The sequence below is a fragment of the Biomphalaria glabrata genome, chromosome 17, assembly GCF_947242115.1.
Source record: "Biomphalaria glabrata chromosome 17, xgBioGlab47.1, whole genome shotgun sequence".
NCBI classification, from domain to species: Eukaryota; Metazoa; Mollusca; class Gastropoda; family Planorbidae; genus Biomphalaria; species Biomphalaria glabrata.
The window spans coordinates 22,441,242-22,462,656 of record NC_074727.1 but is presented as its reverse complement, the minus strand read 5'-3'; the positions used below and the strand labels follow the sequence as shown (position 1 = coordinate 22,462,656).

General features: G+C 35.4%; 2 protein-coding genes across 3 annotated transcripts; both read right to left on the bottom strand.

The window, feature by feature from the left end:
• Window positions 1–465: 465 nt before the first annotated feature.
• LOC106074373 (uncharacterized) lies at window positions 466–10,033 on the bottom strand. Of its 2 annotated transcripts, none has more exons than XM_056016040.1 (2): window positions 9,971–10,033; window positions 466–3,399 (listed from the first exon to the last, which is right to left on the bottom strand). In XM_056016040.1, exon 2 carries the CDS (start codon window positions 3,397–3,399, stop codon window positions 1,885–1,887), a length of 1,515 nt encoding a protein of 504 aa, XP_055872015.1. In that variant the 5' UTR covers window positions 9,971–10,033; the 3' UTR covers window positions 466–1,884. The 2 variants fall into 2 exon arrangements, with proteins under 2 accessions (XP_055872015.1, XP_013090591.2); XM_013235137.2 differs by lacking the exon at window positions 9,971–10,033 and adding an exon at window positions 6,339–6,439.
• Window position 10,034: 1 nt separating this feature from the next.
• LOC106076976 (uncharacterized) lies at window positions 10,035–21,200 on the bottom strand. Its single transcript, XM_056016041.1, has 7 exons — window positions 20,799–21,200; window positions 19,416–19,582; window positions 18,864–18,961; window positions 14,204–14,353; window positions 13,355–13,480; window positions 12,392–12,526; window positions 10,035–11,287 (listed from the first exon to the last, which is right to left on the bottom strand). Exons 1-7 carry the CDS (start codon window positions 20,854–20,856, stop codon window positions 11,092–11,094), a joined length of 930 nt encoding a protein of 309 aa, XP_055872016.1. The 5' UTR covers window positions 20,857–21,200; the 3' UTR covers window positions 10,035–11,091.
• Between the last annotated feature and the right edge of the window lie 215 nt (window positions 21,201–21,415).

Sequence of the window (21,415 nt, the reverse complement as noted above, 5' to 3'; positions counted from 1 at the left end):
TGCTTTTTTTTTTTTTTTTTCTAAATGAAAAATTTACAATTTTTCATTTTAGGTTTTTAAAAAAATTGGCTTTTTTTTTTTTTTTTTTTTAAATGTTACCAAGTTATAAAATCAAAATCCAACAAATTAGATCTGCTTATAGGTTTCTATATTTAAATTAATAACTAAGCTATCAATAAATTATTTTAATTTAATATTTTTATTACAAATCATATTATTATAGTTATAAATAGTGTAGCTCGAAGATTACAGGAAAGTGCAGTATTTTACGTGGACGAATAAATTTTACAACTCATACTATATATTACAGACGATACTTCAAAAAAGAAGATGATGATGTCATACACGTCATGCATTTAGTCATGCATATTAACCAATGACCTAAATTCTGCTAACTCACTGGTTTTCCTGGCTAGCTCAGGCAACCCATGCCATGCTCTAATAGCACTAGGGAAGAAGGAGCACTTGTACAAATTTGTGCTAGCATATGGAACGAGGAATGTGCCTTTTTTTGTGTCTTTCTGAGTATTTTATTAGATTCTGTTTTTGTATTTGAAGATTATAGGGTAGAAGCACTACTTACTATTCGACAACTGCGCTTTGTGAGGAACCTATCCCACAAGGCGATCCTTTTTAGTGAGTTTGTAGGAGACTCGCTATAAAGATCAACTTAGAAGCCACTCTGCCCTCATTGGCATAGAGAAAAGCAGGTGGTAGCAGAGGGCCCTTGAAAGAGACAGCTGGAGAGTTCTCAAAAAGGATGAGCGACACAGTATATGTGAGGCCCAAAGCTCTTGCCCAAAACATGTTAAAAAGACGAATAGAAAATTTAAATAGACTCTAGGCGGACATCGGCTTATTCTGCGTCAGATGTTGCAAAATATACGAGGTCGCAATTGGGTTTGTCTTGTCAAGTGAAATAGCCTACTGCACTCTTTCTGCTGGTATGGTACTACTTCACTGGCACAAAGACTAAGACTAAATAGACTAATTAAAAAAGCATCGTATATCACTCGAACACAGCTACCACCTCTTGAAGAGCTATTTCATGAAAGATGCCTTTCCAAAACACTCACGATTCTTAAAGATAACCTGCATCCATTAAACCACGGTTACATAAGATCTGAAAGAATTTAAGTGGTCGTCTCCTTTCCATTAGAACTAAAACTTTCGGTCAGAGTGTTACAAGATCACTTGTCGTCATCGAGAAGTACTTGGAAGTCTAATTTATAAAGCGCTGGTTATGAGTGTGTATGTGTTTTCGTGTGTGAATGTTGTTCGTATTTGCATCTATATTGTTAATGTACAGTAGTTACGCTGAGGTTGTCAATTGTAGTCAAACTAAATTTTTATTTGATTGGATCAATACAAATTATCTTATCTTATTTTGTCTTATTCTATTCCTTATTATTTGTATCTGCCAGAGTGTGTGTTTGGTTGCTGTATTTATCATCTAGTAATCTATTATTAAAATGAGATGAGAAGATACACAATGGTTATACAATAACTATGTAAAACACTCCCTTTTAGAAATAAAGTTGAACTTTAATAATGCATGTACATATTGTTAACCCGCTATTACAACAAGTTAATTGAAACAAGAAACATTCGAGACAGTACAAAATAACCAGGAAAGAGTTAACCGTTTGCCACCCCTACATGGGTTTCATTGAACAAGTCTGTGCCCTGTGGACCTAACTTTTAATACATGCATACTTTCGCCATGTTGATAGGAAAACTAGGCTACTAGATAGCTTTTATTTATTAAAATAAAACGATCATAAATTGGCTTATTAAAATAAATTCTAAAACATCTTAAAGACGGCTAAGTCTGTAATGCATGTAGACCTAATTGATTTTATAGGTCAAGTTTTTTATATTGAGTTAATGCATATAGTCCGAGGATTTTTGGTTATCCCATGTGTTTACAGTCGAAAGCAGGCGTTCCAGAAATGCTCTCAATTGTTCAATCAAGCTTGTAGCGCTTGCCTTGGCTCCTCCTGAGCGGAGGAATTCTTTTGCAGCCACCAAGAGTTGGGTGGACTCATTGCCCACCTCGGTCAGGCCATCTTTGACGTCCGAATCCGGCGTGTCCCTCATGACACACATAACCCTATCAAGGAATAGAACCAGCTTGTGAAAGTGGTCGTACTCTACATTCCAGCGTAGCAGAGGTGACACCGCCTCCAGTGCTTGTTGACCGAGCGATACGGTCTCCGTCAGAGATCGCTTTCCCCGAAGCAAAGCCTGGACGAGCTCGATTACTTTTTTTATCCTGCCCACAGTATCGGCAGATCCGTTAAAAATGGAAAAGATGCTAGTGTCCTCTTGGTTCGTAGTATCGATGTCAGATGTCTTTTCGCTGTGTGGAGATGGAATATCGACTTGATAACAAACTTTTATATGCTTTCTTTCACTTTGCTCAAAATTGTCCGATCCTTTTATTAGGTTTTGATCAACACCTTGAGCGTCAACTGGTCTGATAAATGATATGACCATGTCCACGAAATTTGGATTCTCTGAAATGAAGGTCATAATTTGCCGGGTGGACTTTTTGACTGACTCCATAAAAACATTAGCAATTTTCTCTGGAATATTAAAGAATTGGGTCACAGCACGAAAGAGAATGGTATAGTGCTTAGTCATAAACGGCTTGAGCTGCTCAAGGGAGGATTCTGCATTGCCAGCGAAAATGCATAGAAGGATATCAAGAAGGCAGCGTGCAGCCTTGACCACTGGCGAGCAGTCCACGTCGAAAACGAAGGCTGTTCTGTCTAGAATTCCTTTAATTTTCTCAATCACATCCGTGATATACGTACTGCCGCCAAATACCGAACAAAGGAACCTAATGAGGTCTTCTACACTGCTGTCGTCTTGCGAGGCGTTATTCTTGTCTGTTGATGTTTTGTTCTCCATTTCTCCAGAGCCTTCGAGCATGTCCTTAAAGTTAAGGTCCACACCCGACTGGTCTTTGGCCTCGTTGAATATTTTCATAATCCGAGAGTCTGGAGGTTGGCCAGCCAGCATTCTGTCCAGGGCTTGATCCAGGCCTTGTATATTCATCATATGCTGTTGGCTTGGACTAACACCACTCAGACCGGAAGCTACGTGCTTGCTCAGAAACTTTGCCATCGTTTCGGGTATGTCAATCGTTTTGGCGGCAAGAGAATGTATTTTATTTTTATCTCTTATTGGTGCAAACATGGCGTTGACATTTTTTGAAAGAAATGATTCGGTTGTCTGCTCGACCAAATGTCCTTGACTAACTCCTGGCTTATGTGCGCTGTTTTCTGGCTGAGTCAAAGTAGTATGTGTCGTGGGTCTTGTGGTTGTTGATATTTCAGCAACGCTCTTGGTTGTTGCCAGGAACAGAAATAATACAAAATGTGTAGCTGCCATCTGTTGAAAAAAAAAAAGACGCTTTTTAATGAAAACAAAAATTAGGTCTTCCAAATGACTAAATTTTACTTAGCAACCTTGCACTGTATTTCGGATCAAATGTATAGCTTAACAAAGCAAGAAGGATAGTTTGTGGCAGTTTGTGTTTAAACACAAACTCAGAATAGGTGGTCCACTTAGGCAGGTAAAAAGGCAAGTTTCAATATTTTCAGCATGAATATCAGAATCTATAAACTGGTCTGCAAACTATTAACAACCACAAACCCTTTACAGGAAGTAACAGGAAGTAACAGAAAGTAACAGACGTGAACCTATCGAACGTGTTTTCGGCACTGTCTCATTCTCCGGCCAACTGAAGACATGATACCACATCATATGGAGATTTATTACTGTTATGATTATGCCTAAGGCGGATCTTTAAAATAAGGTGGCAAGATAAGATAACAAATGAGGAAGTGCTACATAGAGCAGGATGCCAGGACATCCGCTCTGTTATCAGCAGCAGACGCCTTGGCTGGCTTGGCCACGTTCGTAGAATGCCAGTAGGTCGACTTCCACAGGACATCCTGTATGGCGATCTAATTGAAGGCAGGAGAGCCGCTGGTCGCCCACTTTTACGTTATACGGATGTATGCAAACGCGACATGAAGCTCTTCAAAATCGACACTGGCAACTGGGAAGAGGTGGCACTGGACAGATCCACATGGAGAGAGAGCATAAAGGAAGGGTCACAGATTGCAGATGTCATACACAACAGAAGCAGAAAGAAGGGTGAAAATGCAATGGCGCCTGGTGATTTTATATGCCCAACCTGTGATCGCAGCTGTGTATCAAGGATTGGCCTCTTTAGTCACACAAGAAGTTGCAAAGGGAAAAGATCGTCTCACGAGACGTAAAATGCCATAAAATGCCATATATGATTATTACATTGTTAATATTCATTTTACTCAGTAAACGGATGATATGGTTCAATGTAAACCTGGCCTAACTGAAGTTATTGAATGATTATCTAATATTCTAATTTATGGTATGTCGAAGGGCAAATGTCTCATTCAAGGCTTCAATGAAAAAGCTTTCCCTTTTGCAGTTGGGTTACATTTCCGTTAGAATAATGTACACTGTGCTCTACTTGAGTAATATGAAACACTGCTTGTTAATTATTGTTTTGAATTTTATTAGATTCATACTCATGCTATATACATACTTTCTCTTTTAAAACAGTAGTGTGATTCCCCTTAAGGGGATTCCTAAAACATACTTTTTTGAAAGCAAAACTAATATCAAGTGATATTACGTCAATCTTTTTAATCAATTATGTAATTAATTTTTAATAGATCTCGACTAACAATAATAAATTTGTGGCATTGGAAATATTTTTATAATTTTATAATTAATTTTTGTTAAGCACAACTTTCAAGTTTATAGAATTTTGTAGCGAACGATCTAATTCTCTTAAACAAGGTTTATCTTCCCTTAGCTTATGTACATTTCCACATAAAAGAAAAATTAATTAATTGAGACTGATTGATTAACTAATTGATTAATTTCTTTTTATTGATTCTCGTCGAAAATGAATAATTGTGCAAAGTTTCAGCTTGATCCGAGAATGGGAAGTGGGAGAAAAACGTTTACAAGATTCCACCACAGAGTGAGTAGAGAAAGTTGTTGTGAAAAACAAAATTGAAAAGTCAACGATTTGGGGAACATCCCTTTTGTATGTCAGTAGGTCGTTTGTTGCTAATACAACTAAACCGATTTAGGCGTATTTCATTTTTAATAATACATTTTAAATGACTTGTACAAACTTCTGTGGTGAACAAAATGTTAATTTAACTTTTATTACAATATACATAGATTCAACTTGAAATGAGATATAAATCTAGTACAAAATAACATGAAATGATATTTGAGCAAAATATAACACACAAAATAAAACAAAAAACAAAACGTCTTTACATTTTTCGTGTCTCTAGATCGACTAACGTTCTTAAATTATGACAGACACTGTCTTGATTTCATCATTCTCATAGACCAAAAATTGATGCTCCCATTCTTCCTCATCACCTTGGAAACACACCCTCACACTCCACATTCCACAACACTCAGCTAATGCAAGCCTCAGCCCTTTGTAATTTTGATGCTATGCAAGAAATATAATGAAGATATATACTTGAATTTCGATTAAAAAATTAAAGCTTATTTAGGTTGCAAAGGTTCTTTGCGATCCATGTGTCGGATACATTTCTATAATTTCTCGTAAGGAAAAGACTTATACATATATATAGCTTATACCAACTCACTCAATCTGTCAGTGTGGTACACATTTTGTACACGTTACTTCTCTCACTAAGTATTGGTTTGTGATATTCTAATATAAACTATTCTAAACATGTAGAAAACAATATGGGGTCCCGGGTTCGAACCTAGGTTGAGACTGGGTTTTTTAATTTCGGGGTTTTAATGGCGCCCCGAGCCCCACCCAACTCTAATGGAGGAAAGTAAAATTGTTGTTAATTGCTACCCACATGACACCCTCGTTAACCGTCGGCCATAGAAACAGATGACCTTATATCCACTGACAAAAAGAATGTAAGGTCAGTAAGGGGAAATTTACTAATATTTACAAACAAAATAACATTAAGTATTTGTATTTCCACATAGCGCGCAGTAATTTTTTTTTTTTTTTTACAGTTCTACGGAAATAGTCCCTAGCTAAGTCGCATAATGAACTAAATTTAATTTATTTATTCAGATTTAAATAGTAAAGAACATTAAGGAACCGATTTTTACAAAATTTCAATCTACCTGAGCACATATTTACATATATAGTTAACTCTTTTAAATATTGTGGTTTTTATTTAGTTATGTTTATATAAAAAATAATGTTCAATATCGTTTTATACTATTCTATCAATCGATTATTATTCCAGACTGCTTACCTGTGAGGTTCAATGCAAAGGAAAATTTCAGAAAGAATGTACAAATGTTACACAGGAACTAGATCTACATTACTCCCAATACACAATGTGGGATTATTTGAATTGCGTGCATACATTGTCTGTCTATTTATATACGCGCAGTCTCTTGTTTTACATGAGGGGCGACAACTTTTACGCTAGTTTTGTGCTGTCACACCTAATAATTTTAAAATAGATTCCTCTAATTACTTTTTAAAAATAGAAAGAAAAATACGAACTATTGCCAACTAATCACGAATCTAATAATCCAAACAATTCGTTCATTTTTACTAATAGCCAAATAATTATTCATTTATTGAAACTCAATTAACACTCCATACCACTCATTAAAATATCAATAACATTGTAATATGCTTCGCAGAGTGCAACGGACATCCTATTGTCCACATTCCTACGCTAGGACGAAATCATTGAAGTGCTTCTTGTTCACCAGCGCCATTACAACACGGAATGTTGCCTGAATCAGCCAGGTGAACCAATGGCTTAGAAGAGCTTAACATGTTGGGTACGCATAGGACGTAATTATCTTCTTTTCTTTCAGGATGTCGAGAGAATTGAGGAAAATCTAAAGCTCGAAACTGAAGAAGAGGAGAGAACAAAGGGCTACTAAAACGAGAGGACAAGAAAACGGGGTGGAGGACAAAAGAAGGACCAGCGAACTGTATGGAGGACAAAGGAAGGACCAGCGAACTGTATGGAGGACAAAGGAAGGACCAACGAACTGTATGGAGGACAAAGGAAGGACCAGCGAACTGTATGGAGGACAACGGGAGGACAAGAGAACAGGATGAAGGACAACAGGAAGACAAAAGAGCTGTGATAAAGGACAACTGGAGAACAAGAGATCTGGAAGAAGAACAACTGGAGGACAAGAGAGCTGGATGAAGGACAACGGGAGGACAAGAGAACGGAATGAAGGACAACGGGAGAACAAGAGAAGTGGATAAATGACAATGGGAGGACAAGAGAAGTGGATAAATGACAACGGGAGGACAAGAGAGCTGGATGAAGGACAACTGGAGGACAAGAGAATGGGACGAAGGACAACGGAAGGACAAACGAACGGAATGAAGGACAACGGGAGAACAAGAGAAGTGGATAAATGACAACGGGAGGACAAAAGAGCTGGATGAAGGACAACGGGAGGACAAGAGAGCTGGATGAAGGACAACGGGAGGACAAGAGAATGGGATGGAGAACAACGGGAGGACAAAAGAACGGGATTGAGGACAACGGGAGGACAAGAGAAGTGGACGAAGGACAACGGGAGGACAAGAGATGTGGATGGAGAACAATAGGAAGACAATAGAGCTGGATGAAGGACAATTGGAGGATAAGAGAGCTGGATGAAGGACAACGGGAGGACAAGAGAACGGGATGGAGGACAACGGGAGGACAAAGAACGGAATTGAGGCCAACTGGAGGACAAAAGAAGTGGATGAAGGACAATGGGAGGACAAGAGAAGTGGATGAAGGACAACTGGAGGACAAGAGAAGTGGATGGAGAACAACGGGAGGACAATAGAATTGGATGGAGGACAACGGGAGGACAAAAGAACGGAATGAAGGACAACGGGAGAACAAGAGAAGTTTATGAAGGACAACGGGAGGACATGAGAAGTGGATGAAGGACAAAGGGAGGACAAGAGAGCTGGATGAAAGACAACGGGAGGACAAAAGAACGGGACGGAGGACAACGGGAGGACAAGAGAACGGGATGGAGGACAACGGGAGGACAAGAGAGCTGGATGAACGACAACGGGAGGACAAGAGAGCTGGATAAAGGACAATGGGAGGACAAGAGAACGAGATGGAGGAAAATGGGAGGACAAGAGAGCTGGATAAAGGACAATGGGAGGACAAGAGAACGGGATGGAGGAAAACGGGAGGACAATAGAATGGGATGGAGGAAAACGGGAGGACAATAGAATGGGATGGAGGAAAACGAGAGGACAAGAGAAGTGGATGAAGGACAACGGGAGCACAAGAGAGTTGGATGGTTGAAGGACAACGGGAGGACCAGAGAGCTGGATGGAGGAAAACGGAACGACAAGAGAATGGTATGGAGGACAACGTGAGGACAAAAGAACAGAATGGAGGACAACGGGAAATAACTAAATAATTAAAAATAATAATATTATAATTAAATAATTAATTAATTATTAGTATTAGATTAATTTAGTTTGATATTATTTAAGGAAAATATATCTTACAGTATGGAGAGATATGGCTATAGGTGCGTGTGCAGTTCTTTTCCTTACATATTCTTTGTTTGTTTTTTTGAAGTATTTTAAATAATGATTGTTTATACAACAATTAAGACAGATAAGCCATATGAAAGTTTCTCTTTTTTTTTTGTTCAATTTAATTATTTTTTTTACTAAAGAGAATAATTAGAAGGTGACCTGAGATGTTGTTAAGTCAAGGGTGCGACCACAATGGAGAATCCTGAACCTATGATCAAACAAAGGTTTAGGGAGCGAGTCACCCGATTACCGTGAACAGCAAACAGCTGCTAATGAGTTAACCCTATAGAGACACAATGGAATGACAGTGGCGCTTGATTAGTTCCCATAAGTCAACTGTTTGGACATTTTCCGTAGCTCAGGAATAATGGGGAGTATTTTTCATGACAATACAGCCAGTGTACAAAATGATGGTAACTACAGCCAATCTATATGCTGTGCAAATGCCTTTCCTTTGTAAAATATTTGACCACGACGGGCTTCTATAAATTTAATGTACCATTCCTTTTAATGCCGCCGAAAGGGGAATAGCCGCTATTGGTTTTGTAAGGTCCGTCCCGTTTAGATCGCGAAATCAAGAAGAATGAAAATCTGACAATATAATATTTTAGAGATCCTGCAAAGTTTTGGTGCAACGGCTACTTTGTTGTTTTTTTCTGGAAGTCAACCGTTTAATTTTTTTTCATTTATATATCCAGCAAATGTGTTTTCTTTAAAGTAAAATAAACACTATTTTTCAAACTATTAATTTCCAACACAATGACTATAATAATTACACAAAGAGGTACTATCAGAATGTGTTGGAGAAACGGTACGGAAACGTTTAAATATTTCATTTGTCAGGTCAATGCGAGACTCTCATTTATTGTACATGGAGAAAGGAAAACAAATTATTTTCCGTTTGTCAGTTGGAGGAGAATGACCAAAAAAAAAAAGAGTTTTCGTGATATTAATTAGAAAGAAATATCATATATATTTAATAATTTAGTTGTTCATTTTGGTCTTTGCCAATCCTTATATTGCACTAGAAACAAGAATGATATTTTTTTTAATAAAAAGGGAACATCTAAAGCCTTATACAATTAGAGATATCTTTTACATTATCTACAGCTTTATGTTTAGGATATTATAGAGGAAGCTACAATGAATTTAGTTTCCATTTAACTAAACTGGCAGTGCCTGATAATAAATATTGGTCCATTTCTATAAAAATAATAAAGTAATAATAAACAAATATAATAGGCTACAACATGTCATCTGGTTAAAATTTTCTATAGCTATTATTTGCAACATCAAGATAAAAATAAAAAAAGATTTATATTCTTTCAATTACTACTATTAACATACACTTTGTCATTTTGACAACTTTTCACTATCTATCCAGCTGAAATAATAACAAATGAACTAGTGCTATAGTAACAAACTGTCTGTTTATTTCTATCGATTGTCGATTGATCAAACAATCAATTAAGCAAACGATCAACCATACACATATTAGATATCACAGAAATAGAGGAACAACAAGCCAAATACAAACAATGTTTTAAAAAAAGCTTATCTAAGGGGAAGAACTCCTCTCTTCTAACTATATCTATCAATAATCTATAAGTTCGTTCCCATATTCGATATCAAGAAAAATAACTAGTTACCAATAACTAACTGATTTTTTTTAGTTATTCATGTTTAATTAGGTACAATAAATAATTACTCAAAAGTATCAACTTGATCGGACAATGCGTATGGGAGAAATTGCGTTAACTATTATTTTATGGGCCTAAACCCTACACATTTAGCCATTTATGTGTATACCGAAGGATTAATTTCCCTTGTTGCTATCAAACTAAATAATTAATTACCAGTAATTAAATGACTAATTGAATACTTTAAAACTGATTTACGGCTTGTCAATTCAAATGAATAATCGTGCAAAGTTTCAATTTGATCTGAGAATGGGTGTGGGAGAAATAACGTGTACACTCTTTTTACCAGATATACAGACAAATAGACAGTAGTTGATATAAGCTTTGTAAAAATACTTTTAAATATTCATAAATGCTCTTCAATGTTTTTTTTTTTTAAATTAGAGGATTATTGGTAGATTTACCTATAGGCAACATAAGCTATAGCTTTGGGCCCCGATTTGATTGGAGGGGGGGGGCAAAAAAAAATAGTTCCAGGGATATTTTTAATCATCTTGAAGAAAGAGCGAAAGAAAGCCTTATGTTGATTAATATGGGTCCGATATCTCGAAAAGCGTAGGGCCTTATCAAATCTAAATCCGGTCCTGACTAGAGGAATTCCAATGCTTTATTACATGTACTTTATTCTATGTTCATTGTTTGTTCATTTTCTGTTTATACTTTTTTATATATTCTGTTTTTTTTCCTGTGCTTATTTTAGTTTAAGTCTCAGATATGAATTATACTTAGATATAAATCATGTGAAGAAATTTAACGCAAATGTTGTGGTCAGCCAAAAACTTCGTCTACTGTAAGGTCAACTGGATAGGAGTAGATCGAAGGGTGATTGCCGTCTGGGATGATGTAGAAGGATCTTTGGTTCGGTGCCCAGGCAATGCCTTCTGTGCTCGGCACCCTGTTGTATGTGTCCACTTTCTTGGGGACTTGGTCTCGGATAGCTTTTATGTAGTCACCGTCTGTTACACTGTGAATGTAACAAGAGTGCGTGAATAGATAGAACACAGAAACACGGAGAATGTGAATGTGTGTGTGTGTGTGCGAGAGAGAGAGAGAGAGAGAGAGGGAAAGATCCACCCAGAGAAGACAGTGAGAGAAACAGAAAGACACAGCTACACTGAGAAGTCAGAGAGAGAAAGGCAGACACTACCAGACAAAGTAGACAGTGAGAAAAAGAAACTGACATTTAACACAGTGAAGACAGTGAGACAGAAAAACTGACTCTCCTTCATAAAGAAGACAATGAGAGAAAGAGAAAGACGCCTAGACACAGAGAAGACAGAGAATAAGAGAAAGGCATTACGACACAAAAGAAAGACATTGAGAGAAAGAATCAAAACACCCCAACTTAGAGAAGACAGACAATCAGAGAAAGAAAGAGAATGAAAGTAACAGCAACATTCGACGAGAGAGAGAGAGAGCAGAAAGACACTTTGACACAAAGAAGACACGAGTCAGAGAAAAAGAGAGAGAGAGAGTATGAAAGCAACACACACGCCCACACAGAGAATCAGAGAAAGAGAGAAAGATATATATATATATAAGGAGACTAGTAGGCTTAATAGTCGATCTAATGCAAATATGTTTCAGAAATAAACTTGGCGCCAACATATGCATGCGTGAATATTGTAATAAGAAAAGCACACAATAAGAAAACTAGAATAATTTTAAGGGTTAAGCTGACCAGAGCTAAAGAAATGCCCTTACAGTATTTAGTATATATTATGAAATTACAAAGAATGAAGTCTTTTAGCAAGAATCATTCAATCAACCAGTGTCGTAACAGCCCGTGGTGGGCTCTGGCCTGCTCCAACACATCCCTCCATTCAGATCTCTCCTAGACCTTTCGTCTCCACGCCCTTACCCCAACCTGTTATAGATCTGCGCCTTCGGGGTCTGCCTTTGGCTCGCCCGCCTTTTAGTTTTTACCGGTATACAATGTTCGTTTTTCTATTGTATGACAATTTGTTTTTTGTAGCTTCTTATAAAATAAAATTTAAAAAACAACAACACAGAGCAGTGTCTAAAATCAATAGATAACACTTTGAGATTGATCCAAGCCTGACCTCACCTGTAGAAGTAGATATCGTGTTCTCCAACCAGTAACATGGACATTCCATCCGGGGAGATGTCGCCGCCCTGGGGATCATTGCTGCTGGTGCTGATTCTGAGCGTGGCGGTGTGACTCATATCCAGTCTCACTACACTGCGTAGGTCAAAGTGTAACATCTATTATTAGACGTAACTAAATAAAGGCCCTCCACCCTCACCCATATTATTGTCAATTAATATTAATTTAATGTTATATTGTTTTTTTCATTGTTGTCTCCCTTTGATAAGATAAGATCGAGATGATATTCTTGCATGGGCTCAACTTTTAAAAAAAAAATTACTTAGTCAGAAATTCAAAGTTTATTTATATTATGTTGTTTCTCTTTTTGTTGTAAAAGTTTTCTGAAGCTAAATTAAACACACTCACCAAAAAATAGCGTCGAGATATTTTCCTTGTGAAATTTAAATTAGACACATAGCTCACTCGGCTATAAATTTTCATCTCATAATTTCCCCCGTGTTGCAATTTTAAAGTATGTGAAACATTTGCAATCATATTTATTGTTCCTAACCAAACGTGAATTACTTCCGGAAATATAACTATTATTTAATTTAATAGTGATAAGTAACTAATTTTGTTTGATATTAAAGAGGTGAATAAATCTTACAGTACTGAGATGCATAGCTGTAAATGTGGACTTCTTCTTCCCCATACATAAGCTTTGTGTGTTTTTTTAAAGTATTTTTTATTTGAATACTTAGCCTGGAGTAAAAATGAAAGTTAAAAGTTTTTTGTTTTTTTTTTAAAACTCAAGCTCTTTAGGAGTATCGCAATGAACCATGGCGGGGCAGGGCATGCTTTTGGCTAAGACTATTTCTTAAGTAGCTTGCACATCACAGAATTCGCGCAATATAAGTTGTCCTCCTTATCAGTCGAAATTCTGTAGGCTGTGCTATAATGAGGTGAAAATGAAGGTTTTACTTGTTTGAGTTCCAGGCACTTGATGGTATCTGAGCAAGTTTAGCATGGCCGCCGTTCACTTTGGAAACAATGAAGAGCCGAGCATCAGGGGAGATCATCAGAGTCTCGGCATCTTGTTCTGTCCAACTGTGCAATGTCAACGAATGAAAAAAGGAATGAAAGATCGAAGATAAGAATTAGTGATAGAAAGAATACAGAATGAATGAAACATGAAGTATTGGATGAGGGAATAAATGAATACATTAATTATTTAAGAAACAAAAACAATTAATGGATGAGTAACCATTAATGAAATGAATGAATAGACGATTGACCGAACTGTCACATGAATGGAGTATACCAATGGAGGTACCATTAATTATATAGTGAAAGATTGCATTTATAAGTAGCATGAATAATTAGTTGTATAAAAATATTTTAATAAGAAATAGTTTCTTATTATAACATTTCCTTATTTGTTTTTAAGCTTTCTGCTTTTGTCGTTTAATTTTCCTACTTGTCTTTGTGCTTTTTGTCTGTTATTCTTCCACTTTCACATTTCTAGAGATTTTCATGGAGGCTAATCCAAAAATATTAAGCAATTTTAGTGTATCCGTTGTATAGAACAAAGTGTTGCTAAGCTAACCTGTTTTTAAAATTTAAAGTTATACGATTACTTTTGTGCACATTTTCTCTTTGCAGAAACACATTTGCCAACTGTCACAGTAGCCGTCAGACAAAATTCAAGGGAAAGACGATGATGAAGTTGGCAACATTGAAGGGTAAATTGAGAGTCATTGACATTGCTTTGTTTGTCCTGGAACTCTCCAATCGGAAACATAGTTAGGCTTATAAAGGGAAATAACTCACGTGAATTTTAACTGCCCTACCAAATCGACGTCCTTGTTTCCCAGAGTTGCTGGCTCCCTAATGACGTAGATATGATTGGCAGCACCGTCTCCACCGTGGTCCCCAATGTCTGCAATGTACAGACAAAACCTGGACGGCTCCAAAGCAGCGCTAGATAGAAAATGATTCATCATTATTGTTGTTATTATATGTATATACTAGACATATGTTTACCCGCGACCCGCGGGTCTTTATTTGCGCATTACTGTCGATATAGTCACTGAGAGTGTTTTGTAAACAATTAAACAAAATAATAATGTAATAAGTAAAGCGAATGTGTCAATGTAAAAAAAGTGTGAATGAAGCTATTAAATCAAAATAGCTAATAGGCTTAATTAAATCCATTTTTTTTTTCAAATTAAAACATTTGCTTGTAGGCCTACATATATTTGATTAAAATTTGAGATGAATAGACTAAACTTTGTATGTTCATGTGTATAAAGTATAAAGTAGATCTTGAGGTAGACGTAGATCTAAATCTACACTAATCTAGAGTTCTGTGCTGCGCATGTGTGAACTTTTTTTCATGAATGAATATAAGCCTATCTCAACACGGCTACGCAGCTTTAGCGAACAGCGAACGAATGTATTAAAAATGCTTTAGAAAAACAAATTTGAATGTTAATTTGATTAAAATATGAAATGAATGGACAATAATTAGTATGTTTATGTGTTAAAGCATAAAACTATCTTTGCGAAAAGAAGTTTTATCTTCTTAGAGTTCAGTAAGAGTTTTAGACCTAGGCCTAGGAATAGACTCAGACCTCAGAAGAGAGATGTGTTAATGTGTAACCATTTGGTAATGTCTAATGAAAGAATGTTCGCCAGGAAATCTGTAGATATCAGGAACTAATTTATGTAAAAAATGCTTTTGAATAATCTAGTGGATTGGATTTATATGTATGTTAAACTTAGCTAATGATCCTTTCACGTTATTTCTCTTTCGCTACGAAAATAAAATTAGGTTTGCGAAAATGGGTTTACCCGAAGTCGATACATTCATATCTATTAAAAACGAAAAGAGCGATAGCTTTGTTAAATAAATGGGATTATAAAGTAACAATAAAACGAAATAATTTTTAGTACGCGATTCATGAATGAATATAGATCTAGGCCTTTAACTCGGCTTCGCAGCTTTCGTAAACGAATGTAGCTTTAGAAAACCAAATTTGAATGTTTATTTGATCAAAATATGAAATGAATGGACTTTAATTAATATGTTTATGTGTTAAAGTATAAAACTATCTGTGCGAAGAGAAGTTTTATCATCTTAGAGTTGAATTAGAGTTTTAGATCTAGGGATGGGATTATAAAGTAAACAATTAAACGAATTAATATTTAGTACGCGATTCATTACTGAATTATCTAATGAAAGAATGTTCGTCAGGAAATCTGTAATCACAGATATAAGGAACTAATTAATGTAAAAAATGCTTTTGAAACACAAAATTGAAGGTTAATTTTATTATATAATGAAATCAATGGATCTTCTTTTGTCTTTTCATGTGTCAAAGTAAAAAACTATCTGCGCAAAGTGTATTTCTTAAAATTAGATCTAGGTCTAAATCCTTTCTATCTTTTCTCATGTCAACATTGTAGACATGGCCTAGATCCATAAAATACTATAGCTGTAATAGAGTCGGACAACTTTATTTTTTTTGAGGCTCTTACATTTGTTTTAGGGCTACAATACATTCACTAAGGTCTAAGTTGGTACCCAAGGAACATTCCTGCCTAGTTTTATCAAGATTGGTCAAGCGGTTTTGATGTCTATAAGTAACATACATCCATACATACATACATACATACATACATACATACATACATACCCCTCACATTCTACTTTATAATATAGATATACTAGACATATGTTACCCGCGACCCGCGGGTCTTTATTTGCGCATTACTTTCGATATAGTCACTGAGAGTGTTTTGTAAACAATTAAACGAAATAATAATGTAATAAGTAAAGCGAATGTGTCAATGTAAAAATAGCTAATAGGCTTAAATCCATTTTTTTTAAATTAAAACATTTGCTTTTGAATAATCTAGTGGATTTGATTTAGATGTATGTTAAACGTAGCTAATGATCCATTTTTTTTTCTTCAAATTAAAACATTTGCTTGTAGGCCTACATATATTTGATTAAAATTTGAGATGAATAGACTAAACTTTGTATGTTCATGTGTATAAAGTATAAAGTAGATCTTGAGGTAGACGTAGATCTAAATCTACACTAATCTAGAGTTCTGTGCTGCGCATGCGTGAACTTTTTTTCATGAATGAATATAAGCCTATCTCAACACGGCTACGCAGCTTTAGCGAACAGCGAACGAATGCATTAAAAATGCTTTAGAAAAACAAATTTGAATGTTAATTTGATTAAAATATGAAATGAATGGACAATAATTAGTATGTTTATGTGTTAAAGCATAAAACTATCTTTGCGAAAAGAAGTTTTATCATCTTAGAGTTCAGTAAGAGTTTTAGACCTAGGCCTAGGAATAGACTCAGACCTCAGAAGAGAGATGTGTTAATGTGTAACCATTTGGTAATGTCTAATGAAAGAATGTTCGCCAGGAAATCTGTAGATATCAGGAACTAATTTATGTAAAAAATGCTTTTGAATAATCTAGTGGATTGGATTTATATGTATGTTAAACTTAGCTAATGATCCTTTCACGTTATTTCTCTTTCGCTACGAAAATAAAATTAGGTTTGCGAAAATGGGTTTACCCGAAGTCGATACATTCTTATCTATTAAAAACGAAAAGAGCGATAGCTTTGTTAAATGAATGGGATTATAAAGTGAACAATTAAACGAAATTATATTTAGTACGCGATTCATGAATGAATATAGATCTATGCCTATCTCAACTCGGCTTCGCAGCTTTCGTAGGCGAATGTAGCTTTAGAAAACCAAATTTGAATGTTTATTTGATCAAAATATGAAATGAATGGACTTTAATTAATATGTTTATGTGTTAAAGTATAAAACTATCTGTGCGAAGAGAAGTTTTATCATCTTAGAGTTGAATTAGAGTTTTAGATCTAGGGATGGGATTATAAAGTAAACAATTAAACGAATTAATATTTAGTACGCGATTCATTACTGAATTGTCTAATGAAAGAATGTTCGTCAGGAAATCTGTAATCACAGATATAAGGAACTAATTAATGTAAAAAATGCTTTTGAAACACAAAATTGAAGGTTAATTTTATTATATAATGAAATCAATGGATCTTCTTTTGTCTTTTCATGTGTCAAAGTAAAAAACTATCTGCGCAAAGTGTATTTCTTAAAATTAGATCTAGGTCTAAATCCTTTCTATCTTTTCTCATGTCAACATTGTAGACATGGCCTAGATCCATAAAATACTATAGCTGTAATAGAGTCGGACAACTTTATTTTTTTTTGAGGGTCTTACATTTGTTTTAGGGCTACAATACATTCACTAAGGTCTAAGTTGGTACCCAAGGAACATTCCTGCCTAGTTTTATCAAGATTGGTCAAGCGGTTTTGATGTCTATAAGTAACATACATACATACATACATACATACATACATACATACATACATACATACATACATACATACATACATACATACATACATACCCCTCACATTCTACTTTATAATATAGATAGTTAGCATTTGTTAAAATGGGAAAGACATTGGTAATGATTTTTTTTTAATTTTACGGAGCGCCTAAAGGCAGCATGGAAGACCTTCTCCCAGATACCCCCCTTCCCCCACTGGTACACAAATGAGATTGGACCATAGTGCTCTGAGCATGCTATAAGCATAAAAGTAGCACTATATAAAAACTACAATTTATTTATATATTTATTATATACGTGCAAGCTAATTGATACAACTACACTTCGTCAAAAACTTTGTTTATTAAAAAATATAAAAAAAAAGTTTTTTCTTGTTATAAGTGGACATTGCTAACTGAACATACTATCTGTCTTCCATTTCAATTGTAATTATGTTTATATTGTAATATTTCACTTTGTTTTATTTTATGGGCGGCCAAGTGTTCTGGCCTGGAGCTCGCATGGAAATACATTTGACAACTGGCGGGCAGCCAAATATACACGCTAACTCATTAACTCTTTTTTTTTTTAACGCTTTGTTCCTCCCTTGTGAAATCGGTTCAGCTCTACTTTGGTCCTGTTTGATTTTGCAGTGTCGCCAAACCTTTAAAAATATTAACACAATGTCTGCGGGTTATCTGCCCACAATGTACATTTTTAACCAAACAAGCTCTAATCCTATCCATAGAGATTCAAACAATAAACGAAGTCGTGGAGCCGGGTGGAAAGATTCAGATCCGATGAATCATTCTTTCTTTTTTTTGGGGGGTAGCGCCTATTTTACTTTTAGGCGAGATCTCTCTTAGGTCTTAAACGGAAATATAGTGGTCGAAGCTGTTTCAACTACGAGAAACATTATAATGAAAGTAAAGAAAAAATGCCCACTGGTTGTGACGTTGCGGGTCAGTGTTCAGGCCTTCTATAACGAATGGTTTCGCCTAGATCCACCAATGATTTCTCTCTCTCTCTCTTTCTTTCTTTCTCTCTCTCTCTCGCTCTCTCTCTCTCTTTAATTACATACCTACATACATGACCGCTAGTACAATCATCAATACAAGGGCCATAAGCAAGGTCTTCCCAATCCCAGTTGATGGCAGACTTGATATTCAATGTAGCGACCTGATAAAGAAGATTCACAGTTAGCTTCCCCTGAATAGTGTTATCTTAGTGAATGGGACAGGATGCTTTGTTATTACTTCGCATGTTTTACACATGGACAGATATTACTTCTAATTGTTATATACAGGATTTACCTAGCCTGTATCAGAGAGAAACTGAATAAGAGAGGGACATGGCAATAATAATAAGAGAAAGAAATGATAAATATTAGAAATATAAAAGAGAAAAACGGAAACAGATATAGAAAGAAATATAAAAGAGAGAAACAAAGAATTAGAAAAAGGATAATATTGAGAGAGAGACAGACAGACAGACAGATAAAGAGAATAAGAGAGATAGAGAAAAGTATATAAGAGAGACAGAAATATACATCAATAAAGTTATTACTTAATTACTACTGAAATGCATGACTGTTCACCAAACCAACTCAAACTGTTTAAAAAGGTCAACTCACAGTTTTACCATTAGATAAATCTACAGCGAAGATTTCAGCAGAGCCGCCTTTATCGTTGTGGGTGTATGCCACGTTCAGATGGACCCTGCTGATGGCTAGCCCAGAGGCTTCGACAATGGCCGAGCCATCTATATGGCATTTGGTTTCTCGGTGGCCGAAATGAACTCCTAAATAAGAAAATAAAAGTGTCAAAGGTTGTTTAGGTTACACAAACTCAAGGGCAGGCCTTGTGGGTCTGTCGTGCGTCCATATTAAATTGCAAATTAATTTTTTAAACTTCTTCAATAACAACCAAAAATTAAAATTAACTAAAATGGAATTAGTGTTCAAATAACTACTTCCCTAGTAATACGTGGCGCCGCTGATCAAACTTGACATTGATGGAACAATACTGCAATTAACACACTATTGTCTGATATCATTATATCAATTAGTGTTTTAAAGTGTTTTTGAACTAAAGTGTTTTGGACTAAAGTGTTTTGGGCTAAAGTGTTTTGGACTAAAGTGTTTTGGGCTAAAGTGTTTTGGACTAAAATGGTTTAAGCTTAAGTGTTTTGGACTTAAGTGTTTAGAACTTAAGTTTTTTCGACAAAAATGTTTTGAGTTAAAGTGTTTTGGACTAAAGTGTTTTGGACTAAAATGGTTTGAGCTTAAGTGTTTTGCACTTAAGTGTATAGGACTAAAGTGTTTTGGACAAAAATGTTTTGAGTTGAAGTGTTTTGGACTAAAGTGTTGTGATGTAAAATATTTTGGACTAAAATGATTTGGATAAAAATGTTTTGGACAAAAAGTTTCAAACTAATATGCTTAATAATTTAGTGTCATAGACTAAAGTGTTTTAGACTTGTAAGTTTAAAACTGAAGTGTTTGGGCTAGAGTGTTTTAGGGAATAGTGTTTTGAGTTAAGTTTTTTAGAGACTAAAGTGTTTTAGCCGAAAATATTTTGAACAAAAAAGTGTTTTAGATCAGAGTATTTACACTGAAGAGTTTAGAGTTCTTAGGACGGAAGCTAACATGATCCTCGAAATAAAGAATCATCCTTTGTGTCAGGATTTTGTGATTTTACCATCACAAAAGAGATACAAGAAACCGATAGCAAAGACAAACAGACACAAACACTCTTATGTTCCCCTGGCAATCAAATCATTAAATAAGAACAATCTGGTATAAACTTTGTCACATGTAAATTATGAGTGAGTCTGGTGTGAATGTACACTTTGGTTTCTTATAGTTATAATGTTTTTTGTTGGGTGTAATGCACAAATTGTAAGACAAATTTCCTTACGGATAATAAAGATTATTATTATTATTATTATTATTATTATTATCTTAGACTAAAGTGTTTTGGGATAGTATGGACTCTAATATTAAATCTGCACTTACCTATTACCAAATGGGTCAACACTGTTAGATGGAAACTTAGATGAAACAGAATGTCCATCCTCGAGGAAATTGAAACTTGCAAAATTTCAATCAAAATATGATAAGTTACAGATGTTCCGATAACGAAGATTATTGGGCCCTACCCGTATTCAGATATTTTCGACCAATCAGTTACAGATGTTCCGTCAACGAAGATAATTGTGTCCTACCCGTATTCAGACACTATCGACCAATCAGAAAGCTTAAGTATCGTTTCTAATGTTTAGACTGCGCTCAGATAATCCTCGTGTGTTGAGTCAATCTCAGACTATGTTAAAAAAAAAACAAACAGTGGAAGACTTTCTCAAAGTTTCTGCCTGAAAATGTTTGCTTATATATGGTTGTTTAGACGATAAAAGTTGTATTTTATGCCTTCGCTCTTTTTTTTTTTTTCTGTTGAGAATTTCAGTTTTTAATTTTGTTTTTAAATTACTGATAATTAAAATAATGTGAAAGTCATTTAAAAGTATTAAAATATTATATAAAAATGTTATCTTGACTTTTGATTTGTCTCATTCTATCGCTGGATGGTAGCTGGACCATGGGCGTAGCCAGGATTTTTTTTCGGGGGGGGGTTG

What these genes read in the sequence shown, in the direction of transcription:
- LOC106076976 (XM_056016041.1), bottom strand. Translation starts at nt 20,856, where the DNA reads ATGGACATTCTGTTTCATCTAAGTTTCCATCTAACAGTGTTGACCCAT. An exon ending in ACTAGCGGTCATGTATGTAG is followed by an intron (nt 14,354 to 18,863) that starts GTATGTAATTAA and finishes TTTTCTATCTAG; the next exon opens with CGCTGCTTTGGAGCCGTCCA. An exon ending in CACGATATCTACTTCTACAG is followed by an intron (nt 11,288 to 12,391) that starts GTGAGGTCAGGC and finishes TTACATTCACAG; the next exon opens with TGTAACAGACGGTGACTACA.
- LOC106074373 (XM_056016040.1), bottom strand. Translation starts at nt 3,399, where the DNA reads ATGGCAGCTACACATTTTGTATTATTTCTGTTCCTGGCAACAACCAAG.